We start from the raw sequence: 21,695 nt of genomic DNA, 5'->3' as shown, positions 1-21,695 counted from the left end.
CTAGTATCTCTGGGGGAGAGAGCTCCTAATAATCACTGCAATATGGAATGTGGTTATAAATTAGTCATTTCTATTTTTTTGGGCTGTGGGTCTCCTGAACTGTATGTCAGTCGTGCTGAGTGGAAGTGAACAAAATGCAGAAATGAATCTCAGTAAGATACTCGACGACGAGTGACCACTGGCTTCACAGCTCTCCAGGAAAAGAGTCTCGGCTTCTCTGCAGCACTTATCTACTTCACAGCCCCTTCGTCACAATTTCGTATTCCCGACAGAGTCTGCGTGCACTCCTTTGTGTGTACCTGAGCCACCCAAATAAATACATGTGACTTTGAGACATGTATAAAAAGAACTAAAAAAAAAAATCAAATCTGTCTTCACCCTTTGAACTGCAAACCCACTGGCAGGCATGTTATCTTTACCAAAACCAACAAAATGACACCATTAATCAAGCCAGAAACTGTAAAAACTGACAGAATCATTGGATTTCCAACTTTCCAACAGTCCTTGTGAGACCTCTGGCACCATTGTGAAAATAAACCAAATACAAGCTCATGATTTGTCACCAAAATCACTTTATTGTAGAGGTCTCGTTTGAAAATGCACCAAAAAGTGACGGTTTACAATAAACTGATTCTGTAAAATGAATAAATAAATAAATAAATCTGTGCTTCTCGGCAAAACCAAAACTTAGCTGTGATCAACAGTCACATTACAAAAATTCACAGACTTTTTGGCGGAGCGGAGACAAGTATGGGAACAAAACAATTTGCTTCTGGATTACGAAAGTAGATTAATCTCTTTTTATCTTATCCTAAATTATCTTTAATTTGAACTCTAAGTAGTACATTTTAATATGCAGACTCACTATTTTTCTCAGTAGTTGTATTAAATGTTGCATTTTTGCGAAATGATAACCAAATAAATTACACAGCCAATTTTTTTAGTTTTTTTGCTTTCATATTTCAAAGAAGGCATTTCTGACTTCTCTCTACTTCTATCCATGGTTGTGCTATTTCAATAAAGGTACACGACTTTATATTACATTGAAAAATGTGCCCACGGTGAGTAAAAATGTGACAGGAGCAGAAAATGGGGTTCAGAGGGTTAAACAACACCGGCACAGTGAAATGAGGCACGCCGAGCCAAGTCTGACTGTTTTGATTGAATAATGCTGGACTGAATAAATTCCTGTGACATCCTGTGAGAATTGCAATTGCGGATTTGACAGACTGGGATTTAGACTTACAAATAATTCTCAGAGGCAATGCTGAGCTCGCTTTTGTGAGTCAGATCTGAAAGGGCAAATCAGAGGGAAATCTGTTAACCGACTGTAACAAATGGTCTGCGAGCTTGTCAAGATGCTATCGGATGAATCGGCTCTTCGATTACAGCTTAAGTTGATCTTTTGCCTTCGCTGTGAATCATTTTTTGGTAGAAATTTCACTGATGTGGGAGAGTATGTTAACAGGGACTCCAATGTACTCTGTGTGTGAGCACATTTGACTTCGAGAGGAAGAAAAAAATCTGTGAACTCTTGTCAATCCGTTCCTGTCAGTGTCGCGCTGTTAGAGCCGAGTGACAGCCAATATGTGCTTTTCTAGTTTGGTTTGCATTTCTTTTTCTTTTCTGCCTGTCTGCCAGCTCCTCTCGCTGCCCTTTTTTCTTCTTTTACCAAGCCAGCCCGGTGGTTTAATCAGGGAAAGCAGCTGGGGACAGGGAGAGGGGAGCTTGTCTCTAAGCCCGGCTGATTTACCGGCTCCTCAGACCTCCTTTATATCTCGGCAGCTAATAGGGCTATCCTGGCAGCTTTGCATGGGAGCTAAAAGGCAGGTGGTTGGCAGGAAGGCTGGCAAAGTCTGCAGAGGTAAGGAGCACACAGGGGAGCAGCATGAGTGCTGGAACAAACAGGCATCTTTAACGATTAAACGTGCAGTACAGATGCACATTAAAGGAGTTTTTGGAATTTTTTACTGACAAATTCTCAACTACACCCAATACATGTTTGGGCTTTAAAAGAAGATATAGTGTGATGAGACGGTGCCACAAATGACAAGAGAAAAACAAGAGATGGCATGTTGGATGCTGGCATGTGAGTTAGGGCTGCAGCCAGACACTTGAATGTCGACAACTTCACCATTAGTCGTCTAAAAGATTGTTTCAGACAGCACGGTACGACTGACAATCTGCCACATGGCCCGAGACCACATGTCACAACTCAAGCCCAGGATCGTCCATCTCAATCTGGGGCGTTGTTTGTGATCGGCAAACAGAGACTGTTGATGAAGTTGTTTGTATGTACAACCAGACGATATCTGCTCAGACTGGGAGGAATCGTCTAAACGGTGTTTTTGGGATCTTTTTTTTTAACCACAGTCAGCCTTGATGAAACGCGAGAACAGTGTTGTAATCAGTTCCAGTGGATACCAGCAAACGGCAGATCTTGCATTTGAGATAATACAGGGGAACATTATGTGTGGATGTCAATATTGTTAATGTAGAGGAGTGATGTATGGTCAGGAAAACACCATGGACAAAGAAAATGTCTGAAATTAATTGATGGCAATCTAAATGTCCAACAACATCGAGATGAAATTCTCACAATCACGGTTATTCTATCCATTCGCCGCCATCACAACCCTGTCTCCGCAAAATTAGGTTCCTATGCAACTAACCTGTGTTCGCAATTACAATATGATTTTATTCTGAAATAAATATAATGAGCCACCTGTAGTGTCAATGTAGAGGTGGTAATTGGGAAGAACCACAAAATTCATATGGATGGAACCCTAAACCAGAGACTTGAATTTGATCTAGAAGACCAGGATTCACCTTCCACGATGGACGAAAGACTATCAGTCTCAGTCTTGAGTGCCATTTTGTCTAACTTTGTCAGACCCTTTCACATTTTAGAAGCTTGGTTAAGGTTAGGCACCAAAAGTACTTGGTGAAAGTTCAGAAAATAGTTTGGATTCAGATATGACCATTTCACCAAATATTAGTGCTTTTCCTTCACTTTATAAGTTACCAGATTGACAAGGTCCACCCTATCTGCAAAGGAGCAACAGTAAAGCAGTAAAATAAATATTAGAAATGTATTTGTGATTCCGTACAAATGACACAAAATACATTTCTCTTAAAACATAATTGAGAATGCAGTATAGTTGTATAGGAATGGAATTTTTTGGAGATTGGGTTTCGACAAGACAACAAACTTCCTCATGTTACCAGAATATACACTATTTTCCTATAGCTGCTCAGCATGTACCAATCCTACAATGGCCTGCTTTCCCTCCAGACATTTCACCAATCCAACAACTTTGGGATGCACTGGATGTCCATCCATCCATCCATCCTCTATACACCGCTTTATCCTCACTAGGGTCGCGGGGGGTGCTGGAGCCTATCCCAACTGACTTGGGCGAAGGCAGGGGACACCCTGGACAGGTCGCCAGTCTGTCACAGGGCTACATATACAGACAAACACTCACTCACACTCACATTCACACCTACGGGCAATTTAGAGTAACCAATTAACCTCAGCATGTTTTTGGACTGTGGGAGGAAGCCGGAGTACCCGGAGAAAACCCACGCATGCTCAGGGAGAACATGCAAACTCCGTGCAGAAAGATCCCAGGCCCACCCCGGGATTCGAACCAGGGATCTTCTTGCTGCAAGGCGAAAGTGCTAACCACTACTCCACTGAGCAGCCCTGCACTGGATGTCTGATAACTAAATCCTGTTCTTAAAAATGTTGACCAAACCCTTCAGGAAGAGCTGGACATCGTTCCACAAGCAACATCAACAACCTCATTAACTCTGTGCTTGTTGCTGATGACCACTGTCCGTTATCATCATGTCAAATTGTAGAGAAGCAATATGTTGGAACGACAGATATTATTCCCTTACGTTTAAAAAAAACAAAAACAACAACGTACAATTTAATGAACTAATATATGCTGGCTTTGTGTTTTTCTTCAGTATATTATATTTGCCACTGCAGGGTGACTATCATCATGGTAACAGCTGTAGTCTCAAACTGTCACTTCCACTCTGTCTGTCCCTGCTCTCTCTGTGGGTTTGTCTGACCCAGTCTTTCCTCACCTGTCAACCAGCTGCCCTCAGTGTCCAAAATCTTTCACTTTTTATTATTCAGCATAGAGGACTGCTCCATGTAGTGTGTCGAAAAGCAAGATCCAGCCAGTGCTCAGATACACTTCTATCATCTGATAGCATCATACAAATTCGCATTTCTGTCTGTCTACACAGTACGGTGCCTATGAAAAGTCTTGATCTCCTTTAATGTCTGTGTGGGTTTGCTTGTTTGCCAGGTCTTATTGTCTTGCTAGAAAACAAATCTCTCAAGTCAACGTTCTCTTGCAGACTGTATCAGGTTTTCTTCTTGGATTTTTTACCCTCTACCTTTACAAGTGAAAAACAACCCAAAATCATAATGCTGCCACCACAACCATGCTTCAGATTATGATGCTGCCACCACCATGCTTCACTTCATGATGCTGCCACCACCATGCTTCACAGTGGGTATGGTGTGTTTGTGATGACATGCAGTGACTGATGTCCACCAAACACTGTCTAGTGTCTGATCGTCACTTAATTTGCATTTTATATTTTTCATTAATTTGTAGCAATCTGTTTTCACTTTCACACACAAAAAAAGCTTCTTTATTGAATTCGTGTCCAAAAGAAAGTCTTCACAAATGTATTAATTTGAATTCATCATGACTCAATGCTGGAAATAACAAAAGGAGAAAATGTCCAAAGTAGAACAACACTTATGTACTTTTGACAACCACTGTATATGTATGGTGGTATAGTAGTTAACTCTCGAGTTCATGATCATCAATTGTAAAACTAATTTTTGCACATCATATACCACATACCTGTGTGCTACTTTTGTGTTTAACATAAATAAAAATGTTTTTTTTTTTAAAATTTTATAGAAATTGAAGCAATGGGCACACCACTAGACATCTATGGAACTGTGAGAGTGGAAGAGTGCTCCCAATTATTTTCCACAGATGTACACTTGAACTCTTTTACGTCACATCTGTCATCATCACCACCTGTCATTTATTTTTATTCTTCACAGTTACATGTAGCTCCTCCATTTCTTTTAAGCCCCGTACTGTTAGACAAGAGTCCATTATGAGCACATGCTAAAATCCGTTTGTTAGTATGCATACTGAAATTTTCTTTACTTCTGTGGTTTTTCCTATGTGAACTAATTATACACAATATGCCTTCAAATCAGGTGGAAGTTTTCAGAAGTTGCAGAGGTTTTAGGATAAAATTTCTCAATGGATGATAAGTTTTGTCTTCATATATAATATCCTCATTTCATAATGTCTTTGAATTTTCCTACGATATGTTGCCTGCTCACACGTTACTAAATGTACAATACATAGTTAAAAGGAGTTCAATAATTTCATCTTCTACAATGTGCGATAGCGGTAGGTATAATATGGATCTTTAATCACACTAAAACTTTGGCTGATATAAAACACCCACATCTGTCCTCTTTTCAGGCACTTCTGTATTATATTAAATATAAATATGAACTCTGAGAAAAATGTGACTTTCCTCATCTTAATTATGACTTGAAGCTCTAAAACTTGTAATTATGAGAACTGTGATCAGCCATCGATGCTGCCTGGGTGGCCAGAGCCTGTTTGACAGTTTCCTCACTTTCCTGTTGCACCTGTTAAGACAAGAAAACTCCTAAATTTATCACAGTTTTTAAACTGTGTAACATTCATACTGTGTGATCCACTAACTTTGGAACACTTAATGAAATTATTAGAAAATCTCTGCTCACATTTAATCTAACTAGTCCAAATAAGTGAGCATAACCAAGCATGTAGTACACTTGTAGGAGCAAAACAAAATTTTCCTTCGCAGTCAAACAGAGACATGTTGTCAGAAATTGATTGTCAGCAGTGTGAGGTCTTTTAATGTCAGTTCTGAAGGATGTAATTATCACCGCAGTGGGCAGGAGTATCTTCTATTGCACATGAAAGGGCAATCGGATTTTAATTTGTAGACCGGAGACACATTTTAATAGCACATGTAAACATAACGGAAACATATTGATGATCGGTGCAAACAGGGTCACTCCAGACGCAGATAAACCAGCAGGCAGACCTTTTCGGAGACATGAGGAGATTGGCAGGTATGAAAGCCAGGGAGGCAGGAAAGGTGGAGCTGTGGCACACTGAGTTCTGCTGGTTATAGAGTTGGATAAATACACAGTCAAGTGAGAGAATTTAAAAAGACGAGTGACAGATTAAGAGTTTTAAACTACGTTGTGAACAAAGATGAAGTGGAGGCTGAAACCATCAACCAGCAAGAGGAAAACACAACCACAGAAGGGGAGCAAGAAGAGCTCAATGAAATCAAGAAAAACCGCAGGAGCCTCTTCAGGTTTTTCAGAGGAAAAAAAAAAACAAGGCAGAAAAGACTAAGCCGGATGAGGAAAAGGAACAGAAGGAAGAGAAAGCGAAGAAGAAAAAAGGCTGTTGGAGCTGGTTGCACTGAAGACATGCAACCACAACAGCGAGGTGGAGGAGGCTGCTTGTCGGTCAGTAGCTTCCTCTACCTTCCCCACATCTCTACCTTCACTTCTCCATCTCCTCCCTCTGACCATCCACAAGAACTCCTGAAGGCTGAGAGGGAAAAGAAGTGGAGCCTGAAACCAACAGCTTGCAAGATGAAAAGAGCCATGGAAGGAAGAGAAAGAAGAACTTGAGAATAAGAAAAAGAAAAAAGTACAGGAGCCTTTTCAGCTTTGTCAGACAAAAAAAAAGATAAGACAGAAAAAGATAAGCCGAAAACGGAACAAAAAGGACAGAAGGCAGAGAAAGACAAGAAGACATGCAGCGGTTGAAGACATGCAGCCACAGTAGCAAGGTAGAGGAGGCCTTCACCTTCACCTCTCCATGAACATTCACCACTCCCATTCTCATTCCTCAGAGCTGTAGAAAGCCTTTGATGCTGCCTGTTGAGATCTTAGAGAACACCAGAGGGCGAAGAGGCAGAGATTCACCCAGTCGATCAAGGCTAAAGACTATCCACGACTCCACCTGACCAACCCTCATCCCTCCTTTCACCAGTCTAACTTTCCTTCCAACCTCACCTTCGTTCTCTCACCATTCTATCCCTGTCTCTAAGGCAGCGTGAAGTTTCAGTGACTGCCACTGCAGCCTTACGTTTTCAAAAACATTTTTAAAAAATGAAAAAATAAAAATTGCATGTATCTGCTTCTCTGAACAAACATAAAATATAACTGCACCATGAGCTACCTGTCGTTGTACAAACATCAGGGGTTTCCGATTTGAAAGAACTTCAGCTTGAAAGGTAGTTATTCCAGTTGAACAGGATTCATTTGGTAGAATAATTTGTTGTTGTCCCAAGCGGTCATTATAATAGAAATGTGTTGATATCTTGTGTTAACAGTGGAAACAGCTGCTTGGTTTAACTAGAAATACTTCCAGCACATACTGTGGTTTTACATGTTTGAAATGTCCATCCATTCATCCGTCCATCCTCCATTCATCCGTCCATCCATCCATCTCACTCATTCACATCATTCAAGTGCGCATGTGCAGAAATCAAAGCTCATAGTGTCACATTTCACGCCACCCAGCCTCACATGTGTGCTGACACACCCGTAAAGAATCGCACGCTTTATCCTCCTGCCTCTCACCTCCACCGGTTGCCAGGCAACAGCACACAGCCACAGATTGTTTACAGAGTCCGGCAATACAGTTCATCTCAAAGGGGAGGAGAGGCAGAGACGGATGACACAATCTTGCCTGCCTCAGATGGAGAGATAAAAAAGAATAAAAGAGGAAAAGGTGGTTGGGCAGTAATGCAACGAGGCTCCCCAGTGTGTGATGTGTTCCGAAGGATGAGAGGAATGTTTTGTGATTTATTATTGTGTCGCTGAACCAGATACATCTGTCTGGATCTGCCGCGTCCGACGGGATGGCAGGCGACACGCAGATTCGGTGTCATGTATCATCATTGTTTGGATTAACCCTGAGGGTGAAAGAGATAAAAAACACACTTGAACTTTCCTTTTCAGCTGCTATGTGATGTAGTAATGGTAACGACTTAGCGGTGCAGTGTCTGGAAAAAGAAATGACAGCTGGACGCAGTTTAAAGTGTCACTGGTCAGTGTTTTTTCTCTTGCATTTTCTGCACGGGGTGAAAAATCCCTTTAAATATTTGTAAAATTTCATGGCGGTTTTCTGCCCCCCCATTCTATAGAAAAGTATATAACATTATCGGTAAGTTAGCCACCAAAAAAATATTTTAAGTTCTATGCCAGTATTGTCAAATTATAATTATTTCAACTCTTTTGCAGAAACTTTATATACACATATTATATTATTTACACTTTTTTGGTTGCCCTAAATTACATAAAATGTACCGAAAATTACAACTATGTTGCTCTGTATTTAAAGCTATGTCCCCATACTGTCTTATTCCTTGTATATTAATGTGTACTTTTACATTCAAACTCTGTAATTCTGGGTAGAAATCAAGCAAAACTTTCTCATTACATCCAATTTTTTTTTTTTTTTTTTTTTTTAAAGAGCTACTCTTCAGGTTGAATCATTCAAACAGGCTGCCCCCTCTGCAAGAGATTTTAGGTTTTGCATGACCTTTATTTCGTAGATTATCTATACTGGAGAAGATGTGGATAAAAAGCATGTCTGAGGAGTCTTATACTGTCAGCACAGTTTTTCTATTGGAGCTCTGCTTGTTCTAATGGCTGCTTATATTTTACCATATTAGCTTTAGGTATTTATGGAAATAAAACCATCCATGAGAAGGGTTGTAGCACAGAGAAAAGGACATTTTTAATTTTTCAGCTCCTCCAGGGATGCTATGCAGAATTTTTTGTGTAACATTGTTTGATAATATAAAATTTTATCCGAATAAATGAAAGAAAATTGTTTTGGAAACAGTAATGATGTGCATTTTATTTGTCTTCCCAAAAAAAATTACAATTATTTAACAATCTTGAATGTGTTTTAACACTTTATCGGAGGCCAAGTCTGTTTTTAAAAAAAAGGTTCAGTGCAGAATTTTTGGGTTTGCCAGTTTATTAAAGGCATTTGGTTGTAATAATTCAGTAAAAGAAAACTATTTCCCCCCAAAACATTTAACTCTAGAGTTTTTTGAAGATTTTTGATCATAGTAACTAAAATATATTGAAAATGTATTCGTTTTGCACTTGAATTAGTGTATTTTACTCTAATTTTAGTGTTTTGTTCTTTACAGAGCGTTAAAGGACCACTTAATGATGATTTGATAAATGGTGAATAATGTGGTGAATGTTCAGAATGTCAGCAATTCTTTGTGTGTGGACTTTCCTTAATGTTGAAGTTAAATGTTTTATGCAGGACTGTAAGCTAAAAACTTACTGCTAACTAATTCATAATCAGCAGCACCAACAATTAGCCCAGTCAACGTATTTGGTGTGAAGCTGATTGACACAATGCTTCCAGTAACAGATCCACAGTCTAAAGATACCACAAGGACGTATAAATGATGCAGGAACATTACAAGTCACCATAAATTGTTTTCAATTGTGCGCCAATTGTGTGAACTGACTTGCCATCCCATCGTAAACACTTGAAGCCCAAACAGCTGCACGCTTCACACTACAAATGGGACCATTATCCCCCCATTTCATGCTGATCACTGCAGACTCCATCCAGTCTGTTGTTCTGGCACAACCAGGAGAAGAACCCGGAGCTGAAAGTCGGCCGACGTTTGTAACTCACATGACCGTGTTGATTCCTGAAAGCTGCTGGAACATCTGAAGACCGCAGCCCACCAGGAGGGCTCGACGAGTCGCGGGGTAGGTCAGCATCCGCCAGATCACTGGGCCATCTGGAGACACAAGCCAAGGCACAGAGGAAATTAATTTAAAACTCAGCACGACTTCAGTGAGAAATACATACGCAGGCTTTAATAGAGTTTAGTTCAGAAAAAGGCAAACAATCCTCCAGCTGCTGCATGAAGTCGACTTTAACGTACAAACACATTTGTTGTGACAAAGATTTCATGATGGGACCAAACAGCTGAGAAACATTACACACCGTCGGAAAAGATTCATATCAGGGTTAGACCACAATTATTTATTTATTTTAGGGACTAAGTATCTTTGTTGCACTTTCATATTCAAATAAACACAGCACTGCTTTGACTTAATGTTATGCTAATTCCTGCTAATGTACAAATTGCATCAAAATTAGACATTAAATTACATTTCAGTACTTGCTTAATATCCGCTCACCGATAGATATTAGAATTTACCCGTTTTCCGTAAAAGCCTAGAATAGATGCTAGCTTATCAGGTGTGCACAGAGAAGCCTCTAGTCTCCACTCAGTTACTGCAACACAACAACTCAATAGGCAACCAAAAATACTTTCAAAAGAGAGTGAAAGAGTGAAATAAATTAACTTCAACTACATGAACTGTTATGTCTCTTTAGTACTTATGAACCCCTGGTTAAAGCTCCATGTTATTACTGTATTCAGTGTATTTGCTATTACTATGACATTGACATAACCGTTTTTTATGATTCTGCATCAAATAGGACTTGGTGAGGCTATTTCCAAAAGCAAATTTGGTTAGCTTAGCACAAAGATTCCAGGAGGCAAAGAAATAGCTCAGAACTTCCTGTACAACTTCAACAGTTTCTTTTTATTCTTTGGCTTTTGTATCGATTAAGCCAACAAAACATAACATGCCATCTGAGACTTTGAGAGATGCTGCTAGAAAGTCTGCTAGCTGTTGCTTCCTGCTTGCATGCTTTGTGCTTAGCTAAGTTGACAAGCTACCTGGCTGTTGATCAGTTACATTTGTTTGCTTCTCTCCTGCTCTCTGTGCTCATATTTACTGCATTTCAATACAGCTGGATTCCCAATAAAGCCGTTCTCATTCACATATTTTTCAGTTTACGTTGTCAGAAAACAGGACAAGTTTGAAAAATTGACTGAAATACAGCCCAGTAAGACATGTTAACTGACAATCACTTCAGAATTGTTTCCAAGCTGCTGCTCTGCACCACTAAGCTACTTATTTTTTTACTGCAGCGTTATCTGACAAACTTAACATGCGGTTAGAAGAGGTAAAAACTGTGAATTCAAGGATATTTCACGTGAAATAAACCCACAGAGACACATTCATTTAAATCTGTGTTGCCATGCAGAGAGAGTCTTCTTCCTGAAGGGGGCGTGGTCAGCAGCAGCTCAGTTGCATGTAAAGCTACAAACACTGAACCAGCCTATTTGGAAAACCAGGAGTTATACAGGCATTGTGAAACGAACCATCTTTGCAGCATTTTTAGCTATAAACTTGAAAGACACATTCTGAAGACATATGACATTTAATTAGTTTGCTGAAAAGGAGAAAAATATGGAACCTTTAATATTGGTTGTTATTCTAGTTAGCTGGTTCTGGATTACTAGCGGTTCTCAGAGTTGAAACTAAAGCTACGTACTTTTAACGTCTATAATGCTCAAATTGTGGAACAAATTGCCAGAAGAATCCCCCAGAATTGTCAGAATTGTCAGAATTGTCTTGAGCAATTGCTCAAGACAATTCTGACTACCTCAAGTCCAAGGTAAAGACCCACTTGTTGCTTTTAACTAATTATTATCTTTGAAGTCACATTGTTTCAATGCTATGTCTTTTTGCTTTCTGGCTTTGACTTGTTTCTTGTGCCTTTGCCTGTTCACTCTAAATCATTTAAGGTTGCTTTTGGGTATAAAAAGTGGCATATAAATAGACTTGACTTGCACAGAGGGGTGTCAAACCACTTTTCAAAATGTCAGAATGCTTCTGGGAACAGCACAAAACCAATTTAATTTAATGGGACCATCAGCTTTAACATATAATTTCATATTCCCAAAGGACATGCATTTTCATAATACATTTAAAATTCTGGCATAATGTCAGTGTCAATGAGCCCTCAAACCAACAGCAACCATATGACCTACTGAAGTCTTCTAACATGATATGTTGAAGTCTTTTGAGGATCAGCGTCGCACAGAATCGGCCCCTTTTTTTCCTGCTTTTTTCAGATGGCTAAGTGTGGGCAGAGACAAATATTTGAATTTGGCTTTGGCTTTGTGGAGTCCCACTTGGCTCTGTAAACTGAGCCAGACTGTGATCTCCAGCACACACAGACTTTCTGGTCCTCAGGGAGGAGAAAGTCTTAATGGGATGAGAGGAGGGCTGGACAGGCGTGGAGTTCTGGGATAAAGATGCACAAAAACACATGAAAATCCAAACCGATCGCACTCAGGTGATGTCAGGATGCCAACAGAAGCATCATACGAATGCAAACGTGGCGGCACATATGAGCTGACACACTCGGGCTGATTATTTGGGAGCAGCTGTGTGTGGGAGGCTTCTGGACCAGCGAACATCTCCTTTAGCTGTGCGACAAGGCAGACCAGACTCTGTCAAGAAGCTCCCGCTGACACACAAACACACTTCAACCTTCCTTTTGATCGCCGCCTGTCAGACATCAACATCCAGTCCTTTCAAACCCGAAAGAAGCTTTTTAACTTTCACCTATTTGTCCGATTTTCACAGCAGATGCCACATTTCGCATCCTTTTAAAGAGATTACAGGCAATTTTCACAAGCTTTTTTCACCATAAAATCTTCCATTTAGCTTCCATTTAACATCCCTTTGATGAGCGTCTTACACCAACAGGTTCTGCATTTATTTCTAAAGGTTGATGTTATCCAGCTGGACAATATCAGAAACATGCTTATAGGCGGTATGTGTTAGTAGCAGAACATTTCCATCATGTTGCACTTAACCTGTCAGTGATTTTAATGTTGTGGCTCATCATTAAAAACTGCATCAGTATTTTGGAGTTATGAAAATTTCTAATGAGCTTGTGTTCAACCAACAAACTACGTTGAGTTAGAGGAATTAGCTTTTCCTCCACAATTAAAGATATTTTTAATCAACTTAAACTTGAAATCCTGAACTCAAAAAGATGCAAAAAAAATGTAAATGTAATCTAACTTTATGAAGTTACATCAACTTGCATTTAGTTTTAAATCAACTAATGCAGAATTTTGCATTTATTGTACAAACAATATTGATTTGTTACAATATGATGTCAACTCAACCCATCAAAAATAATTTACACAATTTAACCCTCCATGATGTATTTAAAATCATTAAATTTATCATTTAGCTGATCAAAAACAGTAAATTAGACAATTTTTTAAATTAAGTTGTGGGAATATGTCCCTTTCTGGAGTGCATGAGTCTCCTTTTTTTAATTAATCTAGTGCCAGAGGAGCAAATCCACAGCAAATCTGCATATTACTTCACATTTACAATTTACAAAGTACACATTCAGACAAGCACGTAAAAAAATCCCTATTGCTGGAATGTAATTAGTTTTGTGTCACAATATAATTCTAATTCTAAATGGCACTGCTAAAAAATAAGATATGGAAACCATTTACTATAATGTCATCATATTTACTATTAGCATTGACACGTTAGCATCCACCCACTCCACATATTTGTGTATCTACACTGAATAATTACACCTCCGATTCAAGGGTGTTAAGTTAAACATAGAAATACAAACGACGCTGTGAGGCTTCGTCGGACTAAACAAACCAGTGTGGCAGAGTAGCTTAATATAGACCGTTTTTCTTTTCTATGCACTCTAAACCCCACGTTTATTTGCTCCTGTCACATTTTCACTCATTGTGGTTCCATTTTTCCCTGCAGTATAAGTCCTGTACCTCTATGGAAACAGTTCAAGCATGACTAGAAATATAGAACTAAAAATATCTTCTGTGCAGGATGCAGTTCTAATGCAATAAAATGAACAAAAGTTGAATTTCTTTCATTATTTATCACAAAAATTGAAAAAATCTGGCATCAACATGTACTAGTCTGCATCCTGTAAATATTTTACGATTTACATTTTCAATGTGTTTTCATACTTGTCTAGTATACTCTCTGTGTAAACACTGGCCAAAGTTCAGCCCAAAAGTTCCTGAGTTTTTGTGATGTGACTGTTGATTGCAGCTGAGTCACTAATGGCATCACGACTGAAGCATTGTGGGGAATATTCATTTTACATATGTATTAAACTATCATGTTTTTATTGCTTTCTGCTTATTACTTATAATCATTTTAATTACTCTTTTGCTTATCAATTACAGTCATCATTTTATTACTTTTTTACTTATCACTTATAATCATCATTTTAATTACTTTTTACTTATTGCTTATGATCATCATTTTATCACTTTTACTTACAATCATCATATTAATTACTTTTGCTTATTACTCATGATCATCATGTTATTACTTTTATTCATTACTTACAATCATCATTTAATTACTCTTTTACTTATTACTTATATTCATCATTAACCTTCGTTGATCATATTATGTGTGCTTGCAACTTGTATTAACCCTATAATAAAATGTAATAAAGTGCTTATGAATGCATGTTTGAGTTCTAGCTCATAACCTGGAAAAGTGTTGATCTAAGCAGGTTGTGCAAGTTTCAACATCTAACTTAAAGGAAAGTGTGTTTAAGGTAAATGCTTGATGCTCCACTTGACTAAAGGCTTGTGGTTACAACTGACCTTTCAAAGAGCTGAGGGGAAAACTCTCCCCATCGCTTCAAACTGAAAAACTGAAATAAGAATAACATCTAGGATGGCAGTTTAGCGTGGACAGGTGACAGTTTTAAATTAAAAATAAAGAACATCCGTTAAAACTATGCAATACCTGGAAGAAAGAGGGGGGTCTGCGGTTACAGAGATGTGCAACTTGTCACGTACTCACAGAGGACAGAGACAGGGCAAAAGGTTCAAACAACAGCTAGATGTTTAAACAAGAATAAAAGTTAAAGTATTAAACCATAAAACAATATTGGGGAATTAAGATTAAAATATAATGTTCATAAGAAAAATACTTAAAAGAAAATGTAATCAACAATGTCTTAAATTAACAGTAAATTGGGGACAGGCATAGAAATCTTATATTAACCTATGAGGATCCTAGATTAAAATAGGGATAAAATCAGATTAATCCGCCTTATACAAATAATTAATTTATTGATATTGTTGTACTATTATGAAATATAAATTTAATAAGCTGAATTAATAAAACTCAAAGCTCAGCATAAATTGAGCAAGAAGTTCAGACCTGTTGTCTGCAGAAAGCTGAGTTGTAGTCTGTGCAAAGCTCACAGGAAGTCACACCTCAGGCAGGCACATACACACACATGCAAAGTACTCTCAATACAGGGTGAAGACGGCTGTGGTTGGACGAAGACTGAAGACATCCGGCAGTGTGAACCAATCAGAAGACAACAGCTTCTTAGTTAAAAACTCATGTAATAGTTTAGAATTCGCTCTTTGTTGTGAACAGCTGCATGCAGAGGAATATTGTCTTAGTTTAAGTCAGTCTGATGCCAGCTAGATCAACATGGAGTCTGCATGCATGTATTTTCTGTACTATCCAATGCGTTTTTACTAAATATTCTTAAATGAATATTTTGACTCTGGGTCATCCTTGTGTTTTTTCCTCATTAACAGTACCAAAGAATCCGCTTCTGACAGCATGAAATGCAGAATTTTTAGTAGCATTTCGAGTAGAATCTTATTATGACAAACAACTTAGTTTTGACAAGTTTTCAAATGACTCCTATGGAATAAAATGACTTTGATGAAACATTCCAGTTGTAGGCATAGAAAATGGTGCCTTACATGTGAGTAGTTCAAGGACTGCTTGAAAGTTCAACATCCAATGCTTCTTCCAATTTTCACAGTTTCTTAATGTGATAAATTATGTTTTTTTGGTATTTTTTTCAAAAGTCAACATGCCTTTCAAACTTGCCAGTGAATTTTGAGGTTTAGGGGGTTAAAAATCAGGCTCAGTCATCCTTTGCAGCACTGATTTTCATAATTAATGCTCGTGCGTCCAATTTTCTGCAAGTGAAATTCTCTAATACCGGACTACTCCAGTCTTTAGTGCTAGAATGTGGTCTGGTTGGATGAAATCCCTTAACCTGCTTTACTTACATGTATTGTATCAGAAATCAACAGTTGAATAAGCGACTTATTGCTTCCACAGAGCAGGACAGCTTCTGTTTTTGAAGGGAACATTTAATATGAAGCAGATCTGTCCTCAGACAGCGAGGAGGAAGCGATGCATTTATGGGCCGAGCCACTAACCTGGTGAAGTGCGTTTGGCTGATCCGCAGAGACCAGACCCAAGGACTCTTATCTGATTAGCCGACAGGGAAATCAGGATTCATGAACCGAACTCAACTACCAAGAGAGTCGAGACCTGGCGGCTGCATGAGGAGCTGAATGTGCTCAGCCAAACACACGATCACATGCAATCAATCACACAAACACAACATCGTCTTCTTTCTCCTCCACATACACATCAAACTAACAGCACACACACATCCTAATTCACTTTTCAATCCTCTTAGGCACGCTCGTGTTCACTTGAGTGTGCGCCGCAACGCTCGTGCACAAACACACAAACTCACCGAGCGCACAGCTTCATTTCCTCAGCTGAACACCATCCAGCTGTAATTTAATCAGATGAGATATTGAAAAAGAGGGATGGCAATGAAAAACAAGCCAGCAGGCTAGCAGTCAGCCACAAGCACAGTGATTAAGTCTCATAGCACTGCAGTAATTGCATGTTAGTTTTCCACATTGAACCTTTCCACTTACATCTGTTTCATTTGAAACAGTGCAGCATCATGATTATCAGCAATTTACCCTCAAATATCAAACATACTGGACCTTCTCTTCTGATGTATTAATGTGTACACTGTGAAAAATAAACCTCCATTAACAGTTGTTTAACTGTAATTTTAAAAACAATTTCCTGTTTACCTAAATTACAGATATTAACTCATTCTATCTTCCAACTTTCATAATATTACATAATTTTTATTTTAATCACATGTAAAAATGTAATCAATTTTTACCAGATATTCCCCGTTTTGCTCAAGTAAAGACATCAAATTAAATCAAATAAAAAGTATTCATTTATTTAACCATAAAACTAAAAAAAAAATCATTCATCTGACTGTAAATTCTACTTTTTTTTACTCTATTTAAAGTCCCAAATATCATTATTATGCAGATATTTCCAATTATTTTGAAAAAAGTTTATTTGGTATGTAAAAATAATAAATAATTTTTTAAACTGCTATTTTTACAGATATTCCCTGTTTTGTTACATTATAAATATTAAGTTTTTAAACAGTATTTATTTACAGTTTAACTGTCCAATGTTATAAATAAGCTCCACATCAAAAACCTCTATTTTCACAACTGTTAATTCGTTCTTTTAAATGTATGTATTTGGATTTTTTTTCAAACAAAATTTATTATTTCCTATTGTTTTACAGATATTTGCCATTTTTTATGAAAAAAGTGTAGTTCTAGTATTGAGAAATGAAACTGTTATTTTACAGATATTCCCTGTTTTGTTAAGTTACCGATAATATCTACTTTAATATTGAAAATAAAACATTTACATGTTGACTGTACAAATAAAATTAATTTTACAAATGGTAATATTTTCTTTTTACAATTTATGACCTCAAACTAACACAATGTTCATCTATTTAAATTAGCTAAAAATTCTAATAATTTTCCAGATTTGTTTACAATATTTTTCTAGTGCTCATGCTTCCACACTTTCTTTATTTAATGGTGAAACACAGTTACATGCATGAATAATGAAAAAAAAAAACATATCCTGCTGGAAGCGTTGCTGTGAGAAAAGAGCACCGACTGATTAAAACTCACACCAGACCCCACAAGGCAAACACGAAGCTCACTACAAAGGCTCGACTCTCTTTTCGACTGTCAATCTACCCACCGGCGTTCTCTGATCATCCTTCTACCATCACTACCTGCTCACACCTCCTTTGATTCTCCCATGATCTTATCAGCTTTTCAATTCCAGTGAATGCTGGCTTTCAGTGCTAAGACCATAATACGATTCGTTTGTACAGTGAACCAGGGAAGCCCAGCTTGTGTGTTTAATGAGAAGCTCGTCCGTCTTCTCCTCCTCTCTGATATTCACTGAAGGAATCTCCAATTAGTTCTTTTCCTTGGCTACCTGCTTTCGGGAAACACCCTGATCTTTTTCTCTCTCTTTCTGCATTGCAACCCCCACACTCCAATTATAGTCCCCGTTTAGCAACGCGAGTCTTGTCAAAAACTGTCTTTTTATTCACGCTTCAAAAACAGTGATGAAATATACGGCAGGGGGAGGAAGTGGGAGAAGAAGAACAAAGGAAGGACAGTTTGCTTTCCAGGAACACTGGCTGGCATCCATTTGTGGAACCTGATTCCCTTATTGATTTGTCAACATATTTCTATCCATGAATCGATACATGGTCAACAGCACGAGGAGTGGGAAAACTGCCTCTGAACGATGGCCTATCAAGGAAACAAAGTGGCCCGGTGAGGCTGGTTGATGGAAGCTCAGGAGAAATTAGAAAGATAGAAGTCAGTCTTTAAAGAGAAGCGGCACTGCTTTTAAGGTGGACAGGAATAGCTCCTTCTATCCAATCCAATCACAGTATCCTGGGGAAGTAAGTGGCTGGAAGCGGGCCGCATTTATGTAACTGAGCGGGCTGCAATCAAAGACCGAGGTCTGGGCAGGCAATCTGAAGCCCTCCTACCTCAAGCCGCCATCTCCCCTCTAATTATTTCCTCCACATACTTCCCCTCTTCTCGTCTTTCTCACCTCTTCTGCGCTTCCTCATCAGAGAAGGATCATGACACCTCACACTCCACGCTGTCGAGATCAGAACAGAAGGTTAGGACTAAGAGGGAACAGAAATTAGATCTCTCACCGCAGGTTCACTGCGCCGACTGTTTTGATGCCGTTTGCATCGATACCGACCATGTAATCTAGCTCTGTTGACACCTAAAGGTACACTGAGCATTTATGTGAAAGTTCCCTCATTTTAAAAGATGTGGAATCATGTTTTTCTATGCGATATTAAATGGTATCATCCACCAGTATCATAGTCTTGGTTTTTTTTAGTTTAGTTCCTGTTTTATTTAGTCGTAGTCTGCCTCCCTTAGTCACCATTTCCGTCCTTTTTTATTTGCCCGAATCAGTTTCACTTGTAACCTTGTCTCCCATTAGTGTATATATAGTCCTGCATCTGTGTTCTCCACCAGTTCCGTCCTGTGTCGTTTTTGTTTGTAGCCGACTGCTACTCCGTTTTGCCTACTTTTAGTTTCCTGTGAGAAAAAAATCCAGATCACTGTTTTGGTTTCACACTGGCTCACTGACCTGAGGTTATCAAACCTCTGGAGTCTCTGTCATGGTGCTCCTTGACACACTCACATTCACACCTACGGACAATTTAGAGTTACCCATTAACCTCAGCATGTTTTCGGACAGCGAGAGGAAGCCAGAGAACCTGGGGAAAACCCATGTACGCACAGAGAGAACATGCAAAGTCCATGAAGAAAGATCCCAAACCGGAATGACTCAAAATGTCTCAAACAACACGAAAGTTTGCTAAAATGACAAAAACTTTGCAAAATGCCTCAAAAGTTTCCCCAAAATGACTTGAAATATGTCCAAAAAGACTCCAAAAGTCTCCAAAATAAAATTTTGCTAAAATGATCCACAATGATGAACTAGGGATCTACTAGCTGCAAGGTGAAGGTGCTAACTGCTGAGCTCATGTGCAGCCCAATAATGGTAACCTCAAATACTGTATATTACATGGATCCTGGATCAGATCGGGAGCACAAATACTTCAATATATCCTCCAGCATTTCCCTTCCATTCCATCTTGACCATACATGCTCTAGAAAAACAAACGGAGCTTCACACAAATGCAGCAAATGGGGAGAGGCTGTGTGAGGCGATTCTTTATTATCCACAACGTTATAATTAATCTGTAAAAGAGCTGAAATTGAAGCAGTCACTGTTGGACTTTAAAGCTGCTTTGCTTTGCTGTTCGTCAATGTAGCCGAAACACAACAGGACACCGTGCTGCAAGCCAATCTATAGGTAGCTGCTATATTCTGCAAAAAGTAAAAATCACAGCCAGCCTTTTGGAAATATCCTGCATGTTTGATATAAGGGGGAAGTCTATGTTCCTATTGTAGTTTGAATAGAATAGCGTGTGCATACTTCTGCTTTAAACATTCGTATCGGCCTTCTTACACAGACACAAAAAGCTTGAAATGGCCAATAGGTGAGAAGATCTATGCTAAATATGAAACTACAGCCAAGAGACAGCTGGCTTAGATTAGTATAAACACTGGAAACAGCTACGATGACTCTGTGCAGAGGTTAAAACATCTCTAAAGGTGACTGAACTGAATGAAAACACAATGTGTCATCTTTGCACACAGCCAAGCTTTACTTTATAATGCCGTGAAAAATGAGCCCACACTGAGGAGAAGTGTGAAAACATCCACAAACTGCTCAAGGTTCAGCAGTCTTACCGGCTGCAAATTCTGTGCCAGAGCAGATTTCTGCATCTTTTAAAAACTTCTTTAATGAACTAAAGAGAGGCTACAGCACTATGAACTGTTGCCCTCCAGTTCCTCACATATAGTCTGTGATCCTCAGAGATAAGAAGGTTTTATTGTGTTTTCAGCACACTGGAGAACTTGAAGAAGGACTTATTTATGCACTGTAGGATTCTTTTTCAATCCATAATAACAATAATAACTACCTGCAGATCGAGTGGAGGTTCGGTGCAATGAGAGGAGGAAGAAAATCACAGCTCTTGTAACAGAGGCAGTTCTCGTGTCACATACAGGTGACTAAGAGCCTTGTTTTGATCATTTCTGAGCAAGTGATAGTTGATAGGTGAGAATGTATCCGTTTCTAACAGACTTTCGAAATCTAAAATGCTTTCTGGAAAGCAGAGGCTTTGATCTGTTCTTTCCTGAATAATTGAGAATCCCCCAGGTCCTGTCGCGTCACGGAGAAACAGCATTTTAAGTGGAGCTGATCAAATCTTGTCAGTAGCTTCGGCTCCTGAGTGCAGATGCTGGGTAGCAGCTGTGTTTATCGAAGGGTACTGAGGGGCCAGTGGTTGCCAGGGGCTGAGCACCAGACAGGCAGATGGATGGCTAGATGGACAGATAAATGGAGTCACACAAGCAGGGTCTGATAGAAAAATACACAAGAGCGGCAATGGAGCGTACAGTAATTCAACATTAATATGTGTTATCCACATTATAGTAGCATGGTAGAATTGCCACACATTACTTACACACAATTGAACAGGCACAAACTCTAAAGCATCAGTGTAATACAGGATTACTGTCAGATAGAAGGTTCTGCTGAGTGCAGTGGTGTTCTTCATAGACTTTGCATTGCATTTGTGCAACAATGCCAGACTCGCAACGGAAAATTCAAGATTCAAATTGCTGCAGCACGAACAGCGATATGCAGTCAGGTCCATAAGTATTTGGACACTGACACAATTTACAGCCCTGGGGCCTCATTTATAAAGCTTGCGTACGCACAAGACAGGCATTTATAAACACAAACTTGGCGTGAGAATGTGCGCACCGGTGCGCCAACCTTGATGCTTGCTTACGCACAAAACAGGGCTAGAAAGTGGCGT

At 38.9% G+C, this 21,695-nt stretch overlaps 1 protein-coding gene across 1 annotated transcript in view; it reads right to left on the bottom strand.

Annotated features, from left to right (window-relative positions):
- The window catches only part of LOC110968179 (proton myo-inositol cotransporter), a 108,842-nt gene that overhangs the window by 31,165 nt on the left and 55,982 nt on the right, over positions 1 to 21,695 (bottom strand). The window contains exon 4 of the mRNA XM_022218025.2: positions 9,813 to 9,921. Coding sequence (XP_022073717.2) covers positions 9,813 to 9,921 — 109 coding nt within the window. The remainder of the gene's footprint in view (positions 1 to 9,812; positions 9,922 to 21,695) is intronic.

This window comes from Acanthochromis polyacanthus, chromosome 1, assembly GCF_021347895.1.
Source record: "Acanthochromis polyacanthus isolate Apoly-LR-REF ecotype Palm Island chromosome 1, KAUST_Apoly_ChrSc, whole genome shotgun sequence".
NCBI lineage: Eukaryota > Metazoa > Chordata > Actinopteri > Pomacentridae > Acanthochromis > Acanthochromis polyacanthus.
The sequence above is the reverse complement of the archived record's forward strand: the minus strand, read 5'-3'. Positions and strand labels throughout refer to the sequence as shown.